This window comes from Oncorhynchus masou, chromosome 13 (assembly GCF_036934945.1).
Source record: "Oncorhynchus masou masou isolate Uvic2021 chromosome 13, UVic_Omas_1.1, whole genome shotgun sequence".
NCBI lineage: Eukaryota > Metazoa > Chordata > Actinopteri > Salmoniformes > Salmonidae > Oncorhynchus > Oncorhynchus masou.
In genome coordinates this window covers 32,672,473-32,700,312 of record NC_088224.1, presented here as the reverse complement: position 1 = coordinate 32,700,312, position 27,840 = coordinate 32,672,473, and the positions used below count along the sequence as shown (strand labels likewise).

Sequence of the window (27,840 nt, the reverse complement as noted above, 5' to 3'; positions counted from 1 at the left end):
TACTGTTCCCTCTAATAGGAAGTTATCAGGAATTCTCAGTGGGGTTTAGTACACTTAGTTCAAACATGTCCTAAGTGGACTGGAACATATATAGAGATCCTAGCGATAAGCACAGTGCAAGTGCATGTACTGTTACCAAGGGGACGCCACTGAAAGAGAACATTTTGGTTATAGATGCTCCCCTCGGTAACATACGAAAGCCCGAGATAATAGGATGGAATCTGTCGGTTGAGGCATTTCTCAAGGCTAGCATTCTGCATTCACATGTACACCGAACATAAAGGCGTTAGACTTTGGTTTAAGAGACGGAAGGGAAGGCGAGAGAGTTCAGTGGAAACATGGAGCATTATGTCACTCAGCTACTTTGAGCTTTTGTTCGTTAGCAGCAGAACGTTTTTTTTTGGCGACTGATAGAACAATGGCGGACCCCTGGCATCGCAGGACTCTAGGGTGGCAGGAGGGGGGGCGTTGGTTGGGCAGGCGGGGTGGAGAAACCATCAACAGGCAAACCTTTGGGGTGGAGGGTGGGTAATTGTTGGTAAAGAGGGGTTTAGGGTGTTATTGGCGAGTCTTAGCCAGTGCCCGTCCCAGGCAGACCAGACAAGTGCTGCTCGATGAGGACCTGGCATTGGGCTGGACGCACCAGAGCCCCTCCGTGAGATGTGGAGTCATGACTCTGGAAAAGAAAAAGAGACAAAAGACGGAGTGTCAGAGTCTATAATTTGGCAACTTCGATCTTATCTCTCCTTTTGTCCACTGATGATTACTTCTGCGCTGTTGTTGACCAATCATCTTGTTCATCATTTCTACCCCTGGACATAGTAACATCGATGTTGTTCAACACAGCTCTGACAATTCAATCAAATAAAACATTTAAAGTGCCACATAAGCCCTTTAGAAAAACACACCCTAGTCTCTAGAACACTTTGAAGTAAAATCCTTTTTGCTTGACGTGGTAAAAATGTTTCATTCAGTGGTAACAAATCCAGGTTTGATTGACTCGAGTCCTGAGGCTTTGTAACCCATGGGGTCAGAAATCACAGACGGATGAGATATAGATCTTAGATCGAACAGTTGGATGAGCTTGTGACAACAGAGAGACGGGATTGTGAGCATGATAGATCACTTCATCCTGAGATATTGGCGACTCGAGATGTCCTGAAGGTGTCAACTTTGTTTTAGAAACTAAGTTATCCCTGGAGGCCAAACTACTGTGACGTCAATGCTGTGTCCTGGCAACCCATATCATGCAGCTCTAAATGTCATCTATGATTCAATTATAAGACCGGGACATCTATTCAGTCACCTCCTGTCTGTTACAGGGATGAAAACAGCCGATGGAGCCATGGATTAACAAAACTAATGACCACATTATGTGAGAGGTTAGCTTAGTGTTTTCAGTTTAGTGAATGAGTCAGGTTAGTCTGTCAATGTGTCAGTGCACCGGTCCTCCTACCTGAGGCACTAACTTGAGGGCGACTTCTGCCGGACGAGTGACCCCCTCTTTGGGGATCCCGTTTTGTCCCAGGTGTCCCCGGTCCTCCCCCCTTGGCACAGACCAGCTGTCCTGAGTCCCTTTACTGCAGAACAGACTGGGGACATTAATACATGTTTCAATATTACACGCACACAAGTCCACTCTAATAAACAACACACAACTTTACGAATACAACTAACATGTAATATAGTTAGTTAACGTTCATAATCTCACTCTGCCATGATTAATCATGGGTGATCAGGATATATCTCAAGTTTACCTGGCCTTAAAAATCCAATCTGAAATTACAGTACTAGAAGCAAAGCAACACCTAGTGGGTCCCATCAGGTAGGGCCCCTACTTACCTGCGACGGTATCCAAACATGAGGAAGAGCACACAGAAGATGATGCAGGCCATACTAATATGAATGCCAACCACGATACCGCCCATCGAGCCCTCGCCATCCTGTATACAGTTACACTGGTTCTCCCCACCTGCAACCAAGAAACACATGATGTGAACATCCATACACTCATTAGCCAGTACAATACACAGTAACATACAGAAAGACATATTAGATCAAAAGGCAATGCCAAAAAACGAACTAAGAGTCACTGAAAAATGCACTTGAAGCAAAAAGGACAGAAGATCACCAAAAAACTAATACTTGTCTCGAAAATATAGTTTATTATTCAATACTGACTTGACTCTAATATTATTTGGACACTCACCACTGGTTTTGGCGTTGGTGCCCTCTTCTGTCAGTGACACCAGCCTCTTGGAGCAACCGCTCTCGCCGTTCCCATTATAGGCCACTAGATTGACTTCATACACCGCGCCGGTTTCTGCAAGAACAAGTCATAAGGTGACAGTATCACATTATAAATTCCCTTCGACAGCTTTGAAGGTCATATTTAAATGGAGAGATATTGGCCGAGTTTTATAGATTGCTTGCTCGATAAAAGCAAAGCTATTGATTGGGCGATTGAAAGAGATTGAGGAGCATGTCATTTTTCACTTCTCATGCCTGGACTGTTCCTTTCCCCTACTCCCTCCCTCCCCCCTAACTCACAACTGTCTTTCCTCTCAACTCTCTCACTCTGTCATCTCTAACTCGATACCGCCAACATCCTCCCATGTCTCCATCTTTTAATATCTCGATATAGATTTCGTTATTGCTACAGTAGGAGAAAACTTAAGTTCTAAATGCAATGACACCAACCCATCCAGTAATTTTCCACTAGGTGTCTTTACATGTAATTTTTTTTTTTTTTTTACAAATACAGCAAAGCATGTAAGGGAAAAAAATAACACTTTTAAAGAGCTCCCTTTCACATGTTTGTGCTACAGAGGGATATTAAGTTTCTCTTCCATGTTCATGGTAATTAACTTGATGTCACATAATCATTCAAATATGGGGTAATTGTCATTCTCTGCACCACTGCACCCTTTTAAAGCCAGATCTGGCCTAAAGCTAGCCTTTTTCCTGAATTTTCTGCAATTCAGTTAAAACAATGTGTTTTTTAAATTCTTTATTTTCACCTTTATTTAACCAGGTAGGCCAGTTGAGAACAAGTTCTCATTTACAACTGCGACCTGGCCAAGATAATGCAAAGCAGTTGCAAAAAACACAACAACACAGAGTTACACATGGGACAAACAAACGTACAGTCAATAACATAATAGAAAAATGTATATGCAATGTGTGCAAATGTAGCAAGATTAGGGAGGTAAGGCAATTGATAGGCCATAGTGGCAAAATAATTACAATTTAGCATTAACACTGGAGTGATAGATGTGCAGATGATGATGTGTAAGTAGAAATACTGGTGTGCAAAGGAGCAGAAAAACAAAAACAAATATGGGGATGAGGTAGGTAGTTGGATGGGCTATTTACAGATGGGCTGTGTACAGCTGCAGAGATCAGTAAGCTGCTCTGACAGCTGATGCTTAAAGTTAGTGAGGGAGATATAAGTCTCCAACTTCAGTGATTTTTGCAATTCGTTCCAGTCATTGGCAGCAGAGAACTGGAAGGAAAGGTGGCCAAAGTATGTGTTGGCTTTTGGGATGACCAGTGAAATATATCTGCTGGAGCGCGTGCTACGGGTGGGTGTTGCTATGGTGACCAGTGAGCTGAGATAAGGCTGAGCTTTACCTTGCAAAGACTTACAGATGACCTGGAGCCAGTGGGTTTGGCGACGAATATCTAGCAAGGACCAGCCAACAAGAGCATACAGGTCGCAGTGGTGGGTAGTATATGGGGCTTTGGTGACAAAACAAATGGCACTGTGATAGACTGCATCCAATTTGCTGAGTAGAGTGTTGGAGGCTATTTTGTAAATGACATCGCTGAAGTCAAGGATCGGTAGGATAGTCAGTGTTACGAGGGTATGTTTGGCAGCATGAGTGAAGGAGGCTTTTGTCAAGATGTGGCCCTTTCTAGGTATAGATCGTGGCATCCCCTCTCTCTCTCTCTCGCTCTCCTACACCCAGGTTCTGTTATCTCAAGTCGTAAATTCCTGGAGGAGACTCTCTCCCCCTGGCCATGCAGAAAGAGACACATAGAGAGAACAAAGTATTTCATATGGCGAACTCCTAAATCCACAAAATGGGGATTTGATACAAAAAGTCCACTTGTGAGAAGGTGGGAATGGTCCGTGGACACTTAAGGGACAGGTATGACAAGTGTGTTTAATTTGGTGACCTCAGAGAGGACAGGAAAACACTATATATGTACATTTCTCAATTATGGGGTTTGCATCTAATTCTTATCTAATAGGAATCTAATACTTATTTTCCACCATATTTTGCAAATAAATTGATTAAAAATCCTACAATGTGATTTTCTGGATTCTTTTTTCTACTTTTGTCTGTCATAGTTGACGTGTACCTATGATGAAAATTACAGGCCTCTCATATTTTTAAGTGGGAGAACTTGCACAATTGGTGGCTGACTAAATACTTTTTTGCCCCACTGTATCTATGAGAACATTTCTGAATGGTACTCTGAAGTATCCATTCTAACCATGAAATGATCTTCAGGGAAGCAGAAAGAGAGAGACTCGTATGTACTCTCCAACAGAAGGACTGATGATTCCAACAACATCACGATGACACACTGGGTGTAAATATACAGTGCCTTGCGAAAGTATTCGGCCCCCTTCAACTTTGCGACCTTTTACCACATTTCAGGCTTCAAACATAAAGATATAAAACTGTATTTTTTTGTGAAGAATCAACAACAAGTGGGACACAATCATGAAGTGGAACGACATTTATTGGATATTTTTTACTTTTTTAACAAATCAAAAACTGAAAAATTGGGCGTGCAAAATTATTCAGCCCCTTTACTTTCAGTGCAGCAAACTCTCTCCAGAAGTTCAGTGAGGATCTCTGAATGATCCAATGTTGACCTAAATGACTAATGATGATAAATACAATCCACCTGTGTGTAATCAAGTCTCCGTATAAATGCACCTGCACTGTGATAGTCTCAGAGGTCTGTTAAAAGCGCAGAGGGCATCATGAAGAACAAGGAACACGCCAGGCGGATCCGAGATTCTGTTGTGAAGAAGTTTAAAGCCGGATTTGGATACAAAATTATTTCCCAAGCTTTAAACATCCCAAGGAGCACTGTGCAAGCGATAATATTGAAATGGAAGGAGTATCAGACCACTGCAAATCTACCAAGACCTGGCCATCCCTCTAAACTTTCAGCTCATACAAGGAGAAGACTGATCAGAGATACAGCCAAGAGGCCCATGATCACTCTGGATGAACTGCAGAGATCTACAGCTGAGGTGGGAGCCTCTGTCCATAGGACAACAATCAGTCGTATATTGCACAAATCTGGCCTTTATGGAAGAGTGGCAAGAAGAAAGCCATTCTTAAAGATATCCATAAAAAGTGTTGTTTAAAGTTTGCCACAAGCCACCTGGGAGACACACCAAACATGTGGAAGAAGGTGCTCTGGTCAGATGAAACCAAAATTGAACTTTTTGGCAACAATGCAAAACGTTATGTTTGGCGTAAAAGCAACACAGCTCATAACCCTGAACACACCATCACCACTGTCAAACATGGTGGTGGCAGGATCATGGTTTGGGCCTGCTTTTCTTCAGCAGGGACAGGGAAGATGGTTAAAATTGATGGGAAGATGGATGGAGCCAAATACAGGACCATTCTGGAAGAAAACCTGATGGAGTCTGCAAAAGACCTGAGACTGGGACGGAGATTTGTCTTCCAACAAGACAATGATCCAAAACATAAAGCAAAATCTACAATGGAATGGTTCAAAAATAAACATATCCAGGTGTTAGAATGGCCAAGTCAAAGTCCAGACCTGAATCCAATCGAGAATCTGTGGAAAGAACTGAAAACTGCTGTTCACAAATGCTCTCCATCCAACCTCACTGAGCTCGAGCTGTTTTGCAAGGAGGAATGGGAAAAAATTCAGTCTGTCGATGTGCAAAACTGATAGAGACATACCCCAAGCGACTTACAGCTGTAATCGCAGCAAAAGGTGGCGCTACAAAGTATTAACTTAAGGGGGCTGAATAATTTTGCACGCCCAATTTTTCAGTTTTTGATTTGTTAAAAAAGTTTGAAATATCCAATAAATGTCATTCCACTTCATGATTGTGTCCCACTTGTTGTTGATTCTTCACAAAAAAATACAGTTTTATATCTTTATGTTTGAAGCCTGAAATGTGGCAAAAGGTCGCAAAGTTCAAGGGGGCTGAATACTTTCGCAAGGCACTGTATGTTTAATGCAATTATCCCCGAATGAGTGAGCGTTCATGTGCAAAGGATTAGCATTTCAATTAATAGAATTATCAACTGTGTAAGGACTTGTTTGTCTTTTCCCGCCCTTTTCAGTCCACACCCACTTCCCTTTGTCCACCAAGCCGTCATATCGGCTTAGCCCACTAGGGAACCTCCCCAATCATTTCCTTGTAACCATAACTGTTGTTTGTTTATGCATTTCTGTGATTATTTAGTTAGTAAAGAAATGATTAAGACAATTGGTGTATGGATGATTCATAGTAAAGGCTGGGTTCATGCAGATAACCAGCAATTTACGATATTTGGAATGAGTCTAACGTGAGGTAAAGAATAATTCATTAATAAGAATTGATCAGATATTAAAATATCTGAAGAGTTATATTAGAAAAATTATAACTTTGTAATCTGAAGATTTTCCTTGGTGCCCAGACTTCCTTTTTAATTACATTTACATGATTAGTTTAATCACCTAATAATAATAATAATTACAGAGATTTGATTTGATAAAATAAGTCTTCACTTTAATTATGCCAAAGATACGAAACTTTGCTGCAAAATAGGAAGCTGATTCTAGATTTAATTTTGGATTGGAGATGCTAATATGAGTCTGGAAAGAGAGTTTACAGTCTAGCCAGACACCTAGGTATTTATAGTTGTCCACATATTCTAAGTCAGAACCGTCCAGAGTAGTGATGCTAGTCGGGCAGGCGGGTGCGGGCAACGATCGGTTGAAGAGCATGCTTTTAGTTTACTAGCATTTAAGAGCAGTTGGAGGCCACAGAAGGAGAGTTTTATGGCATTGAAGTTTGTTTGGAAGTTTGTTTACACAGTGTCCAAAGAAGGGCCAGATGTATACAGAATGGTGTCGTCTGCGTAGAGGTGGATCAAAGAATCACCTGCAGCAAGAGCGACATCATTGATATTTACAGAGAAAATAGTCAGCCTGAGAATTGAACCCTGTGACACCCACATAGAGACTGCCAGAGGTCCGGAAAACAGGCACTCCGATTTGACACACTGAACTCTATCTGAGAAGTAGTTAGTGAACCAGGAGAGCCAGTCATTTGAGAAACTGTTGAGGCTGTTGAGTCTACCGATAAGAATGCAGTGATTGACAGAGTCGAAAGCCTTGGCCAGGTCGATGAAGACGGCTGCACAGTACTGTCTCTTATCGATGGCGGTTATGATATCGTTTAGGACCTTGAGCGTGGCTGAGGTGCACCCGTGACCAGCTCGTTAACCGGATTGCATAGCGGAGAAGGTATGGTGGGATTCGAAATGGTCGATGATCTGTATGTTAACTTGGCTTTCGAAGACTTTAGGAAGGTGAGGGCAGGATGGATATAGGTCTGTAACAGTTTGGGTCTAGAGTGTCTCCCCTTTTGAAGAGGGGGATGACCGCGGCCACTTTCCAATCTTTAGGAATCTCAGACTAGAAGAAAGAGAGGTTGAACAGACTAGTAATAGGGGTTGCAATAATGGCAGTGGATACTTTTAGGAAGAGAGGGTCCAGATTGTCTAGCCCAGCTGATTTGTAGGGATCCAGATTTTGCAGCTCTTTCAGAACATCAGCGGTCTGGATTTGGGTGAAGGAGAAGTGGGGGGGGGGGGCTTGGGCCAGTTGCTGTGGGGGGTGCAGAGCTGTTGGCCGAGGCTGGGGTAGCCAGGTGGAAAGCCTGGCCAGACGTAGAGTAATGCTTATTGAAATTCTCGATTATCGGGGATTTATCGGTGGTGACAGTGTTTCCTAGCCTCAGTGCAGTGGGCAGCTGAGTGGAGGTGCTCTTATACTCCATGGACTTTACAGTGTCCCAAAACCTTTTGGAATTAGTGTTGCAGGATGTTAATTTCTGTTTGAAAAAGCTAGCCTTTGCTTTCCTAACTGACTGTGTATATTGGTTCCTGACCTCCCTGAAAAGTTGCATATTGCGGGGACTATTCAATGCTAGTGCAGTACGCCACAGGATGTTTTTGTGCTGGTCAAGGGCTATCAGATCTGGAGTCAATCAAGGGCTGTATTTGTTCTTAGTTCTATACTTTTTGAAAGGGGCATGCTTATTTAAGATGGTGAGGAAAGCACTTTTAAAGAACAACCAGGCATCCTCTACTGATGAGATGAGGTCAATATCCATCCAGGATAGATTAGGTTGATTAGAAAGACCTGCTTGCAGAAGTGTTTTAGGGAATGTTTGACAGTGATGAGAGATGCTCGTTTGACCGCGGACCCATAACGGACGCAGGCAATGAGGCAGTGATTGCCGAGATCCTGGTTGAAAACAGCAGAGGTGTATTTAGAGGGCAGGTTGGTTAGGATGATATCTATGAGGGTGCCCATGTTTACGGATTTAGGGTTGTACTTGATAATTTGTGTGAGATTGAGGGCATCTAGCTTTGATTGTAGGACGGCCGGGGTGTTAAGCATATCCCAGTTTAGGTCACCTAACAGTACGCACTCTGAAGATAGATGGGGGGCAATCAATTCACATGTGGTAGCAGTGCAGAACTATAGGACTGGTTCATGGTCCACACATGAAAGCTTGGACCCCAAGGGGGTGGATAAAAAGACAGCTATCAGGGGAAAGCAATTACAATATCTGTATTTCACCAGGGGTAAATACAACTAATTTGAATTATAACTGACAAAGTCTTTACAAATCATTTAAAATGTGTATATTTTTGTTATCATTTAATATATTATTTTATAACATGAAATATAATAAATGTAATCTTAATCTGAATGTAATATTATAATAGCTTTATCAACAACAAAAAATTGGAACATCAATATCAAGTGGATGTTAAAGCCCTTGTCATGCTCATGTAATAAAGACTTTCAAACCCTCTAATTATTTGTCTGTTTTTTTCTACGTTATTGCTTTTTCTAATAGCATAGGAGAGAGTACATATTTACCCCAGGTCTGTTTATTTGTTTTTCATTCCAAGATAAGACATTCTGCTAAATGACTAAAATGTAAATGGTTTCCTGTATTTCTTTCCTCACTCTCTTGCTATTTCAGCTTTGCATCGTTATTATTACATTGACTAATGTGGTAGAAAAAGTGCACAAAATATTAAAGGTTATTGCATTACTATGTTTAACTGATTCTTTCCAGTGTCTAAGAGACAAATAAAAACAAACTAATAATTATCATCTCTGTTGCTGGAGGTGATATGATTCTGTTCTTGCATAATTCATGCATACACATTCTCTCTCTCTCACACACTCACTCACTCATTCACTCTCACTCACCAAGACGGGAGATGGTGTGGGCATTGACGTGGCAGGGGAACTGAACTGGCCCTTGGAAGTTGGTGTGCGGGACCCTGCGGTAGGTGAGCCTGAAGCCCTCTGCCTTGCCAGGCTTGCTGGGGAGCTCCCATAGCACCTGGACCGCAGTGGAGTTCACCACCTTGGTGAAGAAGGTAGGGGGAGTGGGCACTACAGGAGTAGAGATTAGGACATTGGATGTGAAAAAAAAACAATAAATTAATCAATGATTGGAAAGGACAGCAGAAAGATAAAAATAGTGTAGAGATGGTTAGAGAGGCAGTATGAAAGAGAAGGTGTATGAATTGAATACAAATTGGAGAGAGAGTAAAAGAGGGACGAGGATGAAATTATGATAAAGCTCAGATAGTAAAACCGGGAGAATTAAACAAGGAAGTGTTTATCAGTGACGGAAGAAGAGTGAAATAGTATGAGTATTGACATAAGTGCCCAGACATGGAGAGAACAGATTAGAAAAGGGGGATGCGAGATGTAAAAAATGATGAAATGACATCAAAAGAGGGAAGAGGAAATAAACACCTTAATTCGATCACAGGTTGTAAATAACCAGGCAGGCTATCGGGCCGTAGAATCATTAAAAAAAAAAGCTACATCTTACACAGGACATATTCCCAATCTTACACTAGTCTAGCTACATCATCCTAAAGCACTCTGCTGTCCTCCTTGTGCAATATACTGTACATGGAGCTACTGTATGTGGGGTAGAGTGAAGTAGCCACTATACACTGATCCTAGGTTAGCGTTACTGTCACGCCTTGGTCTTAGTATTTTGTGTTTTAGTTAATTAGTTGGTCAGGCCAGGGTGTGACATGGGTTTATTGTTTGTTGTAATTCTTAGTGGGTTTTTTTAGTTATTGGGATTGTGGCTGATTAGGGGTGTGTGTTGCATAGGTTTGGCTGCCTGAGGCGGTTCTCAATCAGAGTCACGTGATTCTCGTTGTCTCTGATTGGGAACCGTATTTAGGTAGCCTGGGTTTCACTTTGTATTTCATGGGTGATTGTTCCTGTCTCTGTGTTAGTGTTCACCAGACAGGCTGTATAGGTTTTTCACGTTCCGTTTGTTGTTTATGTTATTTCATGTATCGTCATTTGTCTATTAAAAAACATGAGTAACCAACACGCTGCATTTCGATCCGACTCTCTTTCGACAAACGAAGAACGCCGTTACAGTTACATTCCCCCCCCATAATATAATAGAATCAATTTATTTTGTTATATTTAATTATAACTTTTATAAATAAGACATGATTTATGCTTATAAATGTTTAGGAATGCTTATAAATGTGAGTAAATGTTTATAAATGTTAAACAAAAAACACTCATTTATTAATAGCATTTGTACACTATAAGTATAATAGTACACTATTCATACACAGTTTATAAATTGTTATTGTTGAAAGTAATTATAAAGTGTAACCCTTTATGTTGCACATGGGGAAATGGTTACAGTTAGGCTTTGGGGAAGCTGACATGCTGACCAGGCTGCTTGCACGCGTGCATGTTGATTTTGCCCACCCACATGTTGATTTAGCCCTTTATGGTGTATTACCACTACCAACTGGACTGGAGTGCAGACCTCAGTTCATCTTTCAATCACCCACATGGGTATATGCTCCTAAAAACCAATGAGGACATGGCACGTTGGTATATGCCCCTTAAAACCAATGAGGAGATGGGTAAGGCAGGACTTGCAGCACGTCGAGCTTCACAAATAGAACCTAGTTCCATTTTAGCGTCTGGCTACGCAAACGCTCGTTGACGCGCAACAGCAGTGTGAGTGCAATGATTGGATAAGATGCATGTGTAGATTTATTTTGCAACGCGAGCAGTGTGCATGTAAGCTGATCATAGCATTAACATGTTCCTGGTGACATACCGCCCCCTAGTGTTGTGGCCACCACAGTGCTGGACTGCTGGCTGGCGCCCAGTGGGGAGTAGGCCTTGAGGTAGATGGAGTAGGTGGTAGCTGGCTCCAGGTTGATAAAGTTGTGTTGGAAGGTGGTTTTACTGACTGCCTCCTGCAGCTCTCTGCTGTCCGGCTCTGGGGGGAACAACAAACAGTATCATCATTAGTTCTAATTAGGGTTAAGTTCCATTGCAGCAGGCACACTCAGGCAAGTGCAACTAAAGTATTTGAAAGAAAACAAAGTGCTATCTCAATTGCTTAAAAATCTGTCCTTAGTAAACTCATCATTAGGCTGGCTTTCACCTGGCCAGTTCTTTTAAATCAGCACAATGAAGGACAGGAGGCTAGGAGACGACAGATTTTTTGAGGCAATTAAGAAAGAGCTTTCTCTTAGCTCTGCTTTGAACGCTGATAGATTATCATACAGACTCTCACTCACCTCCGATCTTGCGGCTGTGGAGCACATAGCCGATGATGCCGTCGGTGATCTCGGCTGGTGGTTGGATCCAGGTGAGCTGCAGGGCCCTGGGGGAGAGGGCTGTGGCCGTGAGGCCCTGGGGGGAGTCGGGCAGATCCTTGGCCAGGGACACAGCCAGACGGGCGCTAGCCTGGTTGGTGCCTGCCATGTTCTCAGCGATGCACTGGTAGATTGCCTCGTCCTCCGAGGTGATGCGCGTCATGGCCAGGGTGCTGGATAATGGAGATTAGATCTGTTTTTTGATTGTTTATTTGAGCTAGGACAGATTAAAACATTGCTATATTGTGTAAACAACATAAAAATGGGTTGGTTGTATGTATTCAAACAAATATTCAGATAAACAATGGAATTCTTTGTGATTAAAAACAATCATAGATTCCCATCCTCTCTTGTTCAGTGTAAATACAGAGCTTCAGCCTACTCATCAGAGGGAGATTTCAGCCACTATCCAAAAATGCCACCTTGTGGTGAAATATATGAACTACTCTTCTGTAGGTGAACTTGGAAAATAATCTAGGGGAAATGCTGATTTTGCTGATTTTGCGTATATTTCGACGAACATTTTACTTGCATTTTGGTATATTTGTTTTACCTAATTAAGTTGAATGCACTAACTATAGGCCTAACTTGCTATAGATAAGACTTAGTGTCTGCTTAAATGTAAACCCAGCTGTGTATTCATTACCGTTAACCAAACGGAAGCAAAGAGAGCAAAACAAGAGTTTCTATTGGACAAATTCTGGTAGGTACCTCCACTGTTTCATTCCGTTTTAGACATGTTTTAAAACCGAATCGACGGAATGAATACACCCCTGGTGTACAGTACCTGTTGTTGTTGGTGAGCTTGACGTTGTCGCTGGGCATCAGGATCTTGCCATTCTTCAGCCAGATGAGGTGAGGCTCAGGGACCCCCTGGGCCACACAGGTGAATACAGCACTGCCCCCCACTGGTTTCGAGACAGACTGCGGCCACTGCATGAACTCAGGGGGAGCTGGTGGGGAGAGAATTGTGAATTTGTTGTAAGTGTATTGTGTATATAAGTGATTCATCCTTGTATCACTGTGGGGGAAATTCAATCTACAATTGCATTCGCTTGTGATACTATATAACTGCTTGAAAGTAAAATATAGGCTTAGCACTTTCAAAAAGTCAAGAGGGGAAGTGGCTGAGATGAGGAGAATTGGAAGGAGGACAATATGAGAGGATAGGAGAAGAGAGGAAAGTAAGCAGGCTAGTGAAAAGTGGAGGGATAAAAAGGTTGTTTCGAGAACAAATTGAAAGGCAGAAGAAGAGTTGTATAGAAAAGGGGGATGGATGAAAGAGGAGGATGCCAAAAGAAAGATGTTGAGGGTAAACAGAGAGAGAGAGGAGAAAGGCATTGATTAGAATGACAAGGCCTTTTTGGGGAGAGCATTGAATTCTACCTGTGTAACGGATGTGAAACGGCTAGCTTAGTTAGCGGTGTGCGCTAAATAGCGTTTCAATTGGTGACGTCACTTGCTCTGAGACCTTAAAGTAGTGGTCCCCCTTGCTCTGCAAGGGCCGTGGCTTTTGTGGAGCGATGGGTAACGACGCTTCGAGGGTGACTGTTGTTGATGTGTGCAGAGGGTCCCTGGTTCGCGCCCGGGTATGGGCGAGGGGACGGTTTAAAATTATACTGTTACACGTGCTGTCATTCTTATAATGAACTATAGAGGTTAGCTATATTATCGTATAAAGGTGGTTATGACCATTGCAGTCCTAATATTTAGGACTTTCAGAAGTGAATTTGATTTGACCATATCTATAGACCATATAGTTTTATACAGTTTTCTCTGACCTGATAGAAACACAGCTCGCAAATCCTAAATGCACAGTAGGACCCTGAGTTTGTCCTGACCATGTGACCTGACCAAGAAACACTTTGTCAATAGTTATAGTAGCCTATAGCATGCTGCCCACATTACATATACCTCAATGTTAACAATTGCAGGTGTATCAATACATACAAACATCCCTACATCTACCCCAACAGATCTATACAAACATTCCTCTCCTCTTCCTGGAGCTTGAACTTAACATAGGGAGAGACTTCCAGAGGACAGCCTAATATTACCCTAACCCCCACTTCTCTATCCCCTTCTGACTCTTCCTGGCTCTCTGGTGTCCCCAGGACATATGCGGGGTTCACGGTCCCGCCTGACACCAAGTTCAATAGCACACAATGGGACATGCATATATGTAGAGACCCCCAGCCCTAGCCTCTCTTGCCCCCTAAGCATCTCATTGATTTATTGACACTGACACCCCCTGAGCCCCTGCCCTCTCCCCGGCTGAGGCCCAGAGAAACTGGGCCTGGGAAGAGAGTTAAACAAGGTCTAAGGGAGAGGTAGTGTGAGAGCAGAGAGAGCGAGAGAGAGAGCGGGACACACACACACACAATGCAAATAGTCCGGGTAGCCATTTGATTACCTGTTCAGGAGTCTTTTGGGGGTAAAAACTGTTGAGAAGCCTTTTTGTCCTAGACTTGGCTCTCCGGTATCACTTGCCATGCGGTAGTAGAGAGAACAGTCTATGACTGGAGTGGCTGGGGTCTTTCACAATTTTTAGGGCCATCCTCTGACACCGCCTGGTGTAGAGGTCCTGGATAGCAGGCAGCTTAGCCCCAGTGATGTACTGGACTGTACCCACTACCCTCTGTAGTGCCTTGCGGTTGGAGGCCAAGCAATTGCCGTACCAGGCAGTGATGCAACCAGTCAGGCAGAATGCTCTTGAAGTTGCAGCTGTAGAAACTTTTGAGGATCTCAGGACCTGTGCCAAATCTTTTTAGTTTCCTGAGGGGGAATAGGCTTTGTTGTGCCCTCTTCACGACCGTCTTGGTGTGTTTGGACCATTCTAGTTTGTTGTTGATGTGGACACCAAGGAACTTGAAGCTCTCAACCTGCTCCACTAGAGCCCCGTCGATGAGAATGGGGGCATGCTCGGTCCTCCTTTTCCTGTAGTCCACAATCATCTCCTTAGTCTTGGTTACGTTGAGGGATAGGTTGTTAATCTGGCACAACCCGGCCAGGTCTCTGACCCCCTCTCTATAGGCTGTCTTGTCGTTGATCAGGCCTACCACTGTTGTGTCGTCTGCAAACTTAATGGTGTTGGAGTCGTGCCTGGCCATGCAGTCATGGGTGAACAGGGAGTACAGGAGGGGACTGAGCACGCACACCTGGGGGGCTCCACTGTTGAGGATCAGCGTGGCAGATGTATTGCTACCTACCCTCATCATCTGGGGGCGGCCCGTCTCGAAGTCCAGGATCCAGTTGCAGAGGGAGGTGTTTAATCCCAGGATCCTTAGCTTAGTGATGAGCTTTGAGGGTACTATGGTGTTGAATGCTGAGCTGTAGTTAATGAATAGCATTCTCACATAAGTGTTCCTTTTGTCCAGGTGGGAAAGGGCAGTGTGGAGTGCAATAGAGATTGCATCATCTGTGGATCTGTTTGGGCGGTATGTAAATTGGAGTAGGTCTAGGGTTTCTGGGATAATGGTGTTGATGTGAGCCATTACCAGCCTTTCAAAGCACTTCATTGCTATGGACGTGAGTGCTACGGGTCTGTAGTCATTTAGGCAGGTTGCCTTAGTGTTCTTGGGCACAGGGACTATGGTGGTCTGCTTGAAAAATGTTGGAGACTCAATTTGACTCAATCAGGGACATGTTGAAAATGTCAGTGAAGACACCTGCCAGTTGATCAGCACAATCTGATTGTCACTTCAGCCAGTCTCGAACTGCTTGTTTAGTATGTCATTGTAGCTTATAGGTTAATGGCCTTCAATATGTCGACACTGTGTTTTTGCATTGTATTTCTCACCAATTTCTCTCAGAGCCCTAATGGATGACGTACAACAACTTGAAAGTTGAGAGTGGCTAGATCAGATCACTAGCCTGATGACCTATAATTTAATAATTGCTGTTGATAGCGTATACTGCTTTCATACACCCAGACTGTTGTTGTTCCACGAATAAGTTGCATTTGTGTTTAGGGTTAGGATAGATGATGACGACAGGGGGGACTGTTGAGGGATAACTATTGAGCCAATTGTTGAACTGAATGGAAGGGGCGACTGGAATGGACGTCTGAAGCACAAGGGGGGTGTTTTGTGTGTTTGTCACGTGTGTGTGTGTGAGGGGGGGGTATTACATGCTCACCATGGAGGTGGAGCCAAGCAGAGCTGAACAAAAATGCATCAGTCTGCCCAATTATAATGACCCCGGTCAAGGTTGAGTGGCTGTCCTATGTTCAGGATATATCTCTTTTGGGTCTAAGGTTCCTGAGCCCTCACTTTGCTCCGTCGCCACAGAATCAGACCGTGTTCATGAAATCAATCACATTTATCTGTGATGTGTCTACACTGAACACAGAGCTCATAACCTAGGGATACTGGTCAGTTGTCAGGACTCGTTCAAACACGGACTCAAATCGAACTAAGTGCATTCATACATTACATCTACCCAATTTACTTATATATCCTACACCCAGACTGTTGTTTGTGTTCAGTAGTTTTTACTGTCATTTGGTCAGTAGTTATTACTGTCATTTGGTCAGTAGTTATATCCCACTTGTAAGGGCAAGAATGAGGAGAATGAGTGTTAAGAGACAAACCACATTACATTTATAGCAACATAATTCATTATGCAACTACGCACAGCTAGAGGATACGCTACAAACACTAAACATCTTTCCAGTTTGGTTCAGTCTATTTCAGAGTCTATTTTAACCTAATTTCAGGGCTCCAGGCCCTCCGGGGGGGGGTAGTAGGACTACATTTTGAAACATATCACTTATGTTACGTTGTTCCTAGTTATAGTTTCATAGATCGTGTGACTAAGAGCTATATAAATATCCATATATGGCTTGGATATGACCCTCATCTGTGGAGTATATTTATCAAAAGGTAACAGATCTATTTCTAACACAACTGATTTTGTAAATGGAGTTTGTTCCATGCTGAAACAGGAGAGGGCCTTCCTCAAACTGTTGCCACAAAGTTGGAAGCAGAGAATAGTCTAGAATGTCATGTATGTTTTAGTGTTAAGACTTCCCTTCACTGGAACTGAGTGGCCTAGCCCGAACCATGAAAAACAGCCCCAGGCCATTATTCCTCCTCCACCAAACTTTACAGTTGCCATTATGCATTGTGGCAGGTAGCATTCTCCTGGCATCCACCAAACCCAGATCATCCGTCGGACGGACCGATGGTGAAGCATGATTCATCACTCCAGAGAACACGTTTCCACTGCTCCAGAGTCCAATGGCAGCGAGCTTTACACCACTCCAGCCAACACTTGGCATTGCACATTGTGATCTTAGACTTGTGTGCGGATGCTCGGCCATGGAAACCTATTTCATGAAGCTCCAGACAAACAGTTCTTGTGCTGACGTTGCTTCCAGAGATAGTTTGGAACTCAGTAGTGAGTGTTGCAACCGAGGACAGATGATTTTTACACGCTACGTGCTTCAGCACTCCGCAGTCCCGTGCTGTGAGCTTGTGTGGCCTTCCACTTCGCGGATGAGCCGTTGTGGCTCCTAGACATTTCCACTTCACAATAACAGTACTTACAGTTGAACGGGGAAGCTCTAGCAGGGCAGAAATTTGATGAACTGACTTGTTGGAAAGGTGGCATCCTATGACAGTGCCACATTGAAAGTCACTGAGCTCTTCAGTAAGGCCATTCTCCTGCCAATGTTTGTAGTGTATGTTCTACTCTCTGACATATATGCTGTTTGGTTCTGACACTCATATCTAATGTGAAAAAGACCCTCTCAGTAAGCCGGCAGCTGTGGGATCTGCATTTTAAAGCCTTTCAACAATTCCAACCATCTCCACATTTTTTAAAAGAAAATGTTCTACCCCAAAGAAGGCAATGGATGAGGGGGATGATTTAACCGGACCTCCATTCAGAGAAAACAGTCATCACACAATGCCCTGCACCCTTTGTGTTCCCCCTCCCTCGGTGTCCCCTGAACTCTGCCCCCACCGCCTGACATCCAGCTGTGACGAGAACAACTGTACCCCCTTCCCACTCACCCAAAAACCGTAGTAACGAATGACAGGGTATGGGGACTGGTCACCCTCCTCTCTCTTTGGGGGACACATCAATCTTACCCTCCTCCACACCAAAAACCACCCCCTTCTCTCTTTCCTTCCATATCTGTCCTGATCGGTACGGTGTTCCGCCCTCTCTCTATTCCCAACTCCGACCATTTTCCTAGGACAGGGTCAGGGGTAAGGGGTCAGAGTTTAAAGGTGAGAGGTGATCCTTCACTCCCCCTTCCCCACACAAAATGACCGTCTGCACATCCTGACCCTTATTTTTTTCTCACTTGTTCTTTCTCTCCTCTCTCCCATTGTCCAAATCACTGGCCTTGCATCTGTCCTGTCCTATCCTGGCTTTCCCCCTGTCCCGTCATATCATGACTATGACCGGAACGTTTAAGAGCAGAAGGGACAGGGAAACAGACAGTCTGTCAAGAGGACAGAGTGTGTGAAATAGCAGACCTCTATGGCCTCCAATAACCTCCTTTACACATTGCATATATCTAAAGGTCTCCAACTGCAAAGTAGGACTTTGAACTTGAGTGGTGTCTCACATATTAATAGCATCATATCTCAAAGTATTTCATATTATTCTATATGATCAGACTTGCCTTATTGGCAGGAATAGGGAACATGTGAGAGCTAAAAATAGGTGAAGTAATTAGTCTCATGGCCATTGCTATTCTATATGATTTGTGCCTAACCAATACCTTTGCATTGTTATTATTGGATGCAACATGGCAAATTTAAGTCCATACTATGGTGGTGGATTGTAGCCAATTTTTGAGAACAGTATCATAGACACCTTTTGAGAACAGTATCATAGACACCTTTTGAGAACAGTATCATAGACACCTTTTGAGAACAGTATCATAGACACCTTTTGAGAACAGTATCATAGACACCTTTTGAGAACAGTATCATAGACACCTTTTGAGAACAGTATCATAGACACCTTTTGAGAACAGTATCATAGACACCTTTTGAGAACAGCATCAAGTATCAGCAAATATTAAGCGGACATTCTAGCTGAATATACCTCCAGTATTAAATTTTAAAAGGGAATTGGGGGATTTTAGGTCACTTTGGGCCTGTATTTGACATTGACAATGTCCATGAACCAATAATTTCACCCATTTCATGTGACCGCCATCCTAAAAAGCTCTTTGTTCTTTTTTCTTTAACAAATAGAGCGAAATCAATAAATGTATGAATACATTAAAGACCACGTCCTCCATGGCCAATCCACTTGTGAAAGACTGATAGGGAGAACTATTGATTGACCAGGTCAAAGAGGCTGACACAACATGGATCAGGAGAGCCTTAACAGCTGGGTGCAAAGTAGAGTAATTTAAATGGATTATAGGGGTGAAGAGATATATGGAGATCTAGTTTACTTTATAGGTCATATTTTTCTAGCTAGGTATTAGGTAACATTTTGTTGCTATAGGCTACATTTTGTTTTGGTATTAGGTAACATGTTGGTAGCTAGGTATTGTAACAGTTTGCTAGTCGCTAGCTATTGTAACTAAATAGGCAAAACTTGTCCAAACCAGAATGCCCATAGGGGCAGGAGCATGAGGCAGCTTTATGTACAAGTACACCCACTGGACAGAACGCTAATCTATCGCAGGTATGGTAACTAGGTATTGTAATAAGTACTTCATAAGAGCTAAAAGATATTGACTTTGAAAGTGCAAATGCAATGTTAAGACATCAATATATTGCACATCAGTTACATATTCTGTGCCGATTATCTCTTCTCGAGGCAGGAGAGCAAACATGATTACATTCTAATATAAACCTATCAGAGTGGTTGGGTTAAATACGGAAGACACATTTCAGTTGAATGCATTCAGTTGTACAACTGACTAGGTTTCCCCCTTTCCCTTTCCATAGTTGTTTACGGTAGGGCAATTTGTTTCATATTATGCTGTTGGTCTCTCACATTGACCAGAGGTGTTGTGACCCTTGTGTGGTCCTCAGTATAATGAGAAACACTTAGGATAGCCAATTAAAATGGGGTAATGACAGTTAGAAATATGAGGAGGGTGAACGTATGGACAGTTGCTGGGTGATGGATGGGCCTTGTCACTGAGGTAGTGACAGCAGTGGACACACACACAAAGTCCAGCTGGAGATTAGCGTCAATGCTTAATTACAAGTGGGAGCACGGGGTCTCTATCACGCCAATAGTGTCACAAAAAAAAAACTCCCATCCCCACCTCACCTCCCCCCTTCAAAGCTCTAAGGGGGGCAAAGGTGAGGTGAGAGGGTGGAGCTTGGGTATCAACTCTCTCAGAAATTTACCCCTTTACCTTCAATTCCCTGGCAGAAGTCATGGCCAAATTCAATACAGCCAGTCCCAAAAGCCCAAAGCCTACACCCACACACCCTCACCCCACCTTCCGGACATGAACCCCCCTCCCCCTTCCTGCGATCTTGTGTATCCCTCAGTGTCATGGTCAGTTGTCACTATCATTGGCTAAGGCTCACTATGATATGGAAAGCCATTCTTGGAGGATATCATTTACTGTTTAATAAATTCCTAATGCATTATTGAAACTTTACTTTGATTCAGCCTTCAGGCTGTGCCTTTTAGTGAGGTGAGGCAGGTACGGTATTACCATTTTCAGACTCTTGTGTTGACCTAAACTGTACTCTGATGGCTCAGATATTTTCTTTTCACATCACTGTGCCAGCAACATTGGTGGATGCTAAACCAGGCCAGCTCAGTACAGCTTGGCTCGGCTTACTTCTGCACAGTAGTCGGAAAAGGGTATAAGTGTTTGGAGGGAGCTCACCTTGAACCACCAGTCTTCCCAGTGCGGTACGCCTCATCCTGGTCCCGGGGCGGTTGGCGGCGCACACGTACACCCCCGAGTGCTCCAGCGACACGTCCGAGATCATCAGGTTTCCAGTGCCCAACACCTGGATGCCCTCCACCCCGATGGAGCGCCCATCTGGAGAGAGCACACACACACACACACACACACACACACACACACACACACACACACACACACACATAGGAATAAGACATAGGCCAACATAGTACAAAAAACACAGGGTTCATACAATCAAAATCAAGTTTGTTTAGCAACAAAATCGACACATGCACAACTATGGGGCAAAACAGGTTTGGCTTAGATTGTTGACAAGAACTATGCTATATTTCATCTCCAATGTTTATTGAAAACATAAACACATTTGCACAATGAGCACTTGTCTCTCAAGTACATTGTTACAGCGGTTGGTTAGCTTGCTAGCAATCTTTTGTCATGTCAGCATAGACGTGACATCAGTCAAAAGACCTTAAAACAAGGCATGGTATCAAGAACGAGAAGAAACTAACTGAAACAAGCCATTACGATTCCACACATGACAGCTTCTTGTCATTGTCGTTAGCTATCTGGCCATAAAGATTCGCAAAAACAATGGCCTTCTGTTCCATTGAAGCATGTGCATCGTTTTTGTGACGTTCTCAGCTAACCCTTCTACAGAGCAACATAGTGCAGAATAGCTGACACAGAGATCAAATCATTGTTGAGCTGCTAGCATTAACTCATCTGAGTATGGTAGAAATTAAGGCCATTGTACGCCATTCTGCTTGCATGAGAACAGTCGTTACCCAGCCTGCTCCAAGACACGATGGGCCGGGGATTCCCTGTGGCGATGCACTCCAAAATGGCTGTCTGGTGGACAGTGATGGTCAGGTTCTGGGGCCCAGAGAGGATAACTGGCTCCTTGTAGATCCTGGAAGCCCCACCTGTAGAGAAAGGAAAAGGACAAACAAACAAAGAGAGATAAGACACTACTGTAAGACTGTTTCTTCAGCTGAGTAAGACCATGTTCATACTTTGGCTTAAGCCTATAGGACTTTTAACATGATTTGTGTGATTAGCATAGACATGGTCAGTTTAGTATTATTTAGAGAGTGTCCCAAACAACTTAAATCATAGATTTAAAAAAGCAACATGAACAAACCCATTGGAACACTATTGCCAGGTCCCTCTAATTATATGATCTGTATTGTAAGGGCTGGTTTCCCAGACACAGATTAAGCCTAGTCCTGGAATAAGATGCGCTGTCAATGGAGAGTCGCCATTGAGCAGTGGGGTCGTTCCCACTCACCGGTCACATTGAGCACAGCCTCGTGGCTGAAGCGTGTGTTGGCGATGTTGGAGGCCACACAACGGTACACCCCGGCGTCGATCCGCCTCACACCAGTCACCTGGAGGATACCCATGGGCAGGAGAGTGTACCTAGACACATGAGGGGGAGGAGTTGAAAGAGGTGTTAGTGCCCACATGCAGTAGATGTGACATAGTTATTCTGAGAATTTAAAAGTTAGGCATTTTGAAAATGTAGTTATCTGCAGCAAGGTAGCTACATCGCTAATATGGCAAACTCTCTTGCAGGGTGACGGCAAGCGCCAAGTTCATTAGCAATCATCCAACAATAACCCATTTTTTTTAGGTGTGTGTGAGTGTATAGGCCTATATATTAGTATGATGATACCTGTTGTCGGTGGTACTGAGTGGGTTTCTGTCCCTCTCCCAGGTGATGTTGGCCTCAGGAACACTGTTGACCTGGCACTTGAAGCGAGCCACGCCGCCATCGTCCACTGACATGGACTCTGGGTGGGTATGGAACTTAGGGAGAACTAAGGAAGAAAGAACAACAAAATATATATATCCCCATTTAACATTCATTGACCCAGGTTAGTCTCATTGAGATAAAATCTCTATTTTGCAAGAGGAGACCTGGTCCAAGATAAGCAGCAGAGTCAACAATATTATACAAAAATATAAACATTAAGAACATCTTCCCCCCCACTTTTGTTCTGAGAACTGCCTCAATTTGTCAGGGCATGGATACTACAAAGTGTCAAAAGATTTCCACAGGCTCCAATGCTTCCCACAGTTGTGTCAAGTTGGATTGATGTCCTTTGGTGGTGGACCATTCGTGATACACACGGGAAACTGTTAAGCGTGAAAAACCCAGCAGCGTTGCAGTGTGTTTATCTTAAATCTTATCTGAACACTATGTTTTGTGTGTGTGTGTGTTTTGTGTATGTCCATGTGTCAGTAGACTTAGTGGGGTGTACCATTCATCACCCACAGTGACTCAAATAAACAAAAGAGATGAAAGACTGAGGTGGTCTCAAGTTGCCAGGTATGCAACTAAGGTGTTCTCAGCATGGAGCATCATTTATAACAGAGTCTATAGAGTCCGAGGGGGTCTTGGGTTGCCAGGTATGCGACAAAGGTGTTTGCAGTATGGAGCATCATTAAGAACAGACTCTTGCCTGTTTTGACAGAGAGGGGACTACATTTAGTTTAGTAGGACAAAAGCTATGCTTTGACCTCTCCACAGTTTATGACTTCTGTAGCTTTACCCTGGTAACATTCGCTGCTGGTTCTCTCTAAATCACATTCAGAAGGGAATATTATTGACTAATCATGTGTTTGTGTAGCCAGGCTACACATTGAACATATTACTAATTGTAAAAGCCTCGTTCACATTACCCATAAGCCCTCTGTTACGTTGCCCCGGATGTCATGCATTTCAATGGGGACGTCCACAACAGAGTGGGATTGCAAAGTAACTAAACAAAACATGTATTATTTCCTGAAACAATATATTTATCCTGCCATGAATGAAAAGGTCATATTTTGCAATCTCCCAAAATAAATCTCTAATGAGAGGTCTCTCCGCCATCTTGCGCTACACTCGTTTGTTCAGTAGTGGGGCAAGACTCCGTCAAGATGACGTATGGAGTAATGTGATTATTCAAGGCTACTCTAAAACTATGTTTGATGTAATGGGCAATAATGTACATGTATTGTGTAATTCTTATATTTTTCCCTTGACTGAAAATGAAAGCATATTTTTGTTATTTGTATAACTGCGCCTCAGCCATAAGTCAAGATGTGTAATCTTTGTATTGATATAGTCTTTAAAATTAGTTATTTAGCTACGGTATTAGCACCAGTAGTGGTTGGCAGGTGGAGAACAACAATCCCAGCAAGTGCAAATTAACAATTTCCCTTAATACTCACCACTATGCTATCTTGTTTTGTGTATAGATAGATAGGTGAAGTGTTTTCTGTGTATTGTTATTGTATGTGCGTTGAGTGTTGGACATCCCCTCTACATAAGTGACTGTTATGTTGGCGACTGGTACAAATGACACTAGGTGAAACGGTATGTAAGGGAGGGGATCTCACATGCAAGCTGAACCCGGGCCTTGCGGCTGACCAGCATGCCAAAGCGGTTCTGGGCGGCGCAGTCGTACTCTCCAACGTCCGTCTCACTTCCGCCTCTCTCTAGTCGTTTCTGGAAGCTCTGAATGAAGAGGGTCCCGTTGGGCAGCACCTGTACCCGCTCCTCCACAACCACGGGTACCCCGTTCCTGCGCCACGTGATCGAGATGGTACCCTCGCCCTCCACCCGGCAGTCCAGCATCAGCGGTCGATCCCGCACAGCGATGACGTCGCTGGGCTCCAATAGGAATGCCAGCTCCTTGGCACCACATACATCTAGAAAAGGGGGGAAGAATATCATTGGCAATAAGGGTTGAGAACATCAGTGTTGGTTCATTTTGTAGACCAGTACAGCAAGGAGAAATGGTGTCATGTAGTCCAGGATAATGAGGATAATACTGTGTTTATTATTGTGAACACTGGTGATGCAATTGCATGTGTTTATCTAATCACCTACTATAAGTACATTCCCAAAGGAACGCAATGTTGGCTATGTAGTTTACCCATAAAGTACCTTTCAACCCAATCCCTATAAGATGAGGTAAGGGTGACAGACCAGTAAGGGAGCTTAATAATTGCACCTTATGGGACAATCGAGTTAACGAAAAAATTCAAACTGAACTTGTAAACTACACCTCACAGCACTTTGTACTGGGGCACTGAGCATGTCATGGCTGGAGCCTTGCCTGTCTCTAATCCATACATACACCAAGTTTCCCATCCTATGCCCTCTGTATCTGTGTTTACAAGCAAAGACGTAGACACAACAACACAGAAGGGGACCAGAATGGAGACGGACAGCCACGTTCGCCCCCAGGGGCGAACTCTTCCAATCCCAAAAACGGCATTTGACACTCTACACCGGCCAACTGATTGATGGCTGTGTTAGTTCTGCGTCCACAAGAATTTTACCGAAACCGGCCACAATAATAGGGCCAAATGCCGTGGAGTCATTGAGCCAAAGAAGGTAGGAACAATGGCCGAGACGGAGGCAGAAGGCTAGCAAGGGTTAGTGGGGTCAAGTTAGGAGAACTTCTATTAAACCAGGCGCAGACTGGCGTCAATGGCGCAGTGACGACACTCATACTTGTTCTTACCCCACCTCCCCACAACCCCTAGAAATTCTCATCACCATAAACTAACACACCCCTCTATGGGGGCCATCTGCCCCTCTAATTCCCCCCCGCATCCCTGCATCCCTTTCACCAAGGCTCCGGGGTGACTTTCCCATGCCACTGAATCACCCCATTCCCCTCTCAAAGTTGACCCCGCTGACACGGCAAGTCTTCCCCATTTTCTTCATCTTTTTGGGGGCAAACAGACTCAAAAACCCCTGCCCCACCTTGACCCCTCGAGATGGCCGCTCCCTTTCTCCCAGCTGTTGAGGTGGGGAGGTAAAAGGGAGTGAGAAAGTGACACAAAGCCCCATTGCTCTTGAACTTGCATGATGAGATGCACCATCAAGTTAATGGAGAACTTGTGCATCCATTTATGAAAACTATAGTGAACCCCCCCTTCTTCTCATCTACAGAGCCGTCCCCTCCTCCCTCTGACCGCCACCACAATCACATCACACCTTCACACCCTTCCATTCAGCACCTGGCAAAGCTGTGGTCTCACATCCATGACTTTTGCCCTTGACTTTAATTGTAACAACAATGTTCTCACAAATCCTCTCTTCATCCTCTTCTTTCCGATGACCACTCCACTTGATTAGTGTCCTCTGTGCACCCCAACTTACTTTTACAATTTCATATAAATTGTATTATTTAGCCAATTTTCCTTAAGAACCATGTACTTCTACAGTTTAACAACGGGGTATGTCTCTCGTTCTAACATCCACATTAAGCCGAAACTTCAACTACCATTTCAAACCCTAAAACAACCTAAACTGGTTCATCTCTATTGAAGGCTATGCTTTGGCTCATAAATGTGCCTGTATCAATGTTCTATCCCAGGGGTATTCAACTCGTACTCTACAATGTCTGATGTCTGCTGGTTTTATGTTCTACCTGATCATTAATTGCGTCCACCTGGTATCTCAGGTCAAAATCAATCTCTGATTAGAGGGGAACAATGAAGAAACACAGTGGAACTGGATTCAAGGTCCAGGGTTGAGTTTCAGCACTCTATCAAATGGCATGTATGCCCCATCTAAATACGTAAATAATGCAAGTTTTTTTTACTTACTTTATTGTCCCTATGGGTATATTTTGTTGCAGTGTCATGTACACGTTTAAAGTTGCGTTTAAATAGAAAACAAAATTGACAATACAACTTTCATAACAGTTACATACCAATAAAACATTTTTTTTTTTTAAAGACTAGCCTGCTGGCCTTACTGAGTCGATAGGAACATTAGCCCGAGCTATTTAGGAGGGATATCACAACTGGCACAAATGATTGTCTAGTTCTGTTAACATATATACATCGTATACCATACTATTGAGCAGAGAATATGTTACGGAGTCTGTTGACGCATCTCTTGATTGCAGCAGGACAAATACTACAAGATATCGCATAACCTTCAGGACTGATTGTGACTTTATTCATAACATTTACAGATAGATCTACTGATTCTGACCCTACAGTAAAATTACAATCTGTCCCTTGTGATCATGTTTGCAAGTATAGAAAATTGTTATTGTGCAGGGTTGATCACAAGTGATCTGATGGTTGAACAAGGTTGTGAAACAACCAATCCAATCAGAGCATCTTCAAATTAAATCCTCTCCAACATAGCCCAGTCAACCAATTGACAACCATGACCAAACTTCATCCATAAATGCATCGCAGAGCCATAAGCCATTCCCACAGCCTGAGATGTCAGCAGTCCTTTTCTCCAACACACCCTGATGAAGGTTTCAGCTTGTCCCTGTGACATTAGGACATCCACCTGGTAATTAATTGCACCCACCTGGTGTCTCAGCCCCCCCCCTCCCATCCACATTGATGGGACAGCAGTGGAGAAGTAGGATAGTTTTAAGTTCCTCGTCGTCCACATCACGGACAAACTGAAATGGTCCACCCACACAGACATTGTGGTGAAGAAGGTGCAACAGGAGGCTGAAGAAATTTGGCTTGTCACCTAAAACCCTCACAAACTTTTACAGATGCACATTTGAGAGCATCCTGTTTTGGCTGTATCTCTGCCAGGTACGGCAACTGCACCAACTACAACCACAGGGCTCTCCAGAGGGTGGTGCGGTCTGCACAATGCATCACTGGGGGCAAACTACCTGCCCTCCAGGACACCTACAGCACCCGATGTCACAGGAAGGCCAAAAAAGATCTTGAAGGACAACACCCACCCAGGCCACTGCCTGTTCACCCCGCTCCCATCCAGAAGGCGTGGTCAGTACAGGTGCATCAAAGCTGGGACCGAGAGACTGAAAAATAGCTTCTATCTCAAGGCCATCAGACTGTTAAACAGCCATCACTAACATAGAGTGGCTGCTGCCTACATACAGACTTGAAATCATTGGCTACTCTAACAAATGGACACTAGTCACTTTATTAATGCCACTTTAATAATGATGTTTACATACAGTGCCTTGCGAAAGTATTCGA

The 27,840-nt window shown here is 43.5% G+C and overlaps 1 protein-coding gene across 1 annotated transcript; it reads right to left on the bottom strand.

Moving 5' to 3' along the window:
• Positions 1-571: 571 nt before the first annotated feature.
• On the bottom strand, positions 572-25,896 carry LOC135553310 (immunoglobulin superfamily DCC subclass member 3-like). The gene is made up of 16 exons (XM_064985474.1): positions 25,891-25,896; positions 25,515-25,648; positions 25,070-25,161; positions 24,235-24,546; positions 22,523-22,667; positions 22,136-22,266; positions 21,633-21,770; positions 20,806-20,964; positions 12,763-12,928; positions 11,898-12,148; positions 11,429-11,593; positions 9,514-9,702; positions 2,210-2,323; positions 1,843-1,972; positions 1,457-1,592; positions 572-676 (listed from the first exon to the last, which is right to left on the bottom strand). The coding sequence occupies exons 1-16, from the start codon at positions 25,894-25,896 to the stop codon at positions 572-574; spliced, it is 2,373 nt and encodes a 790-aa protein (XP_064841546.1).
• Positions 25,897-27,840: the final 1,944 nt, after the last annotated feature.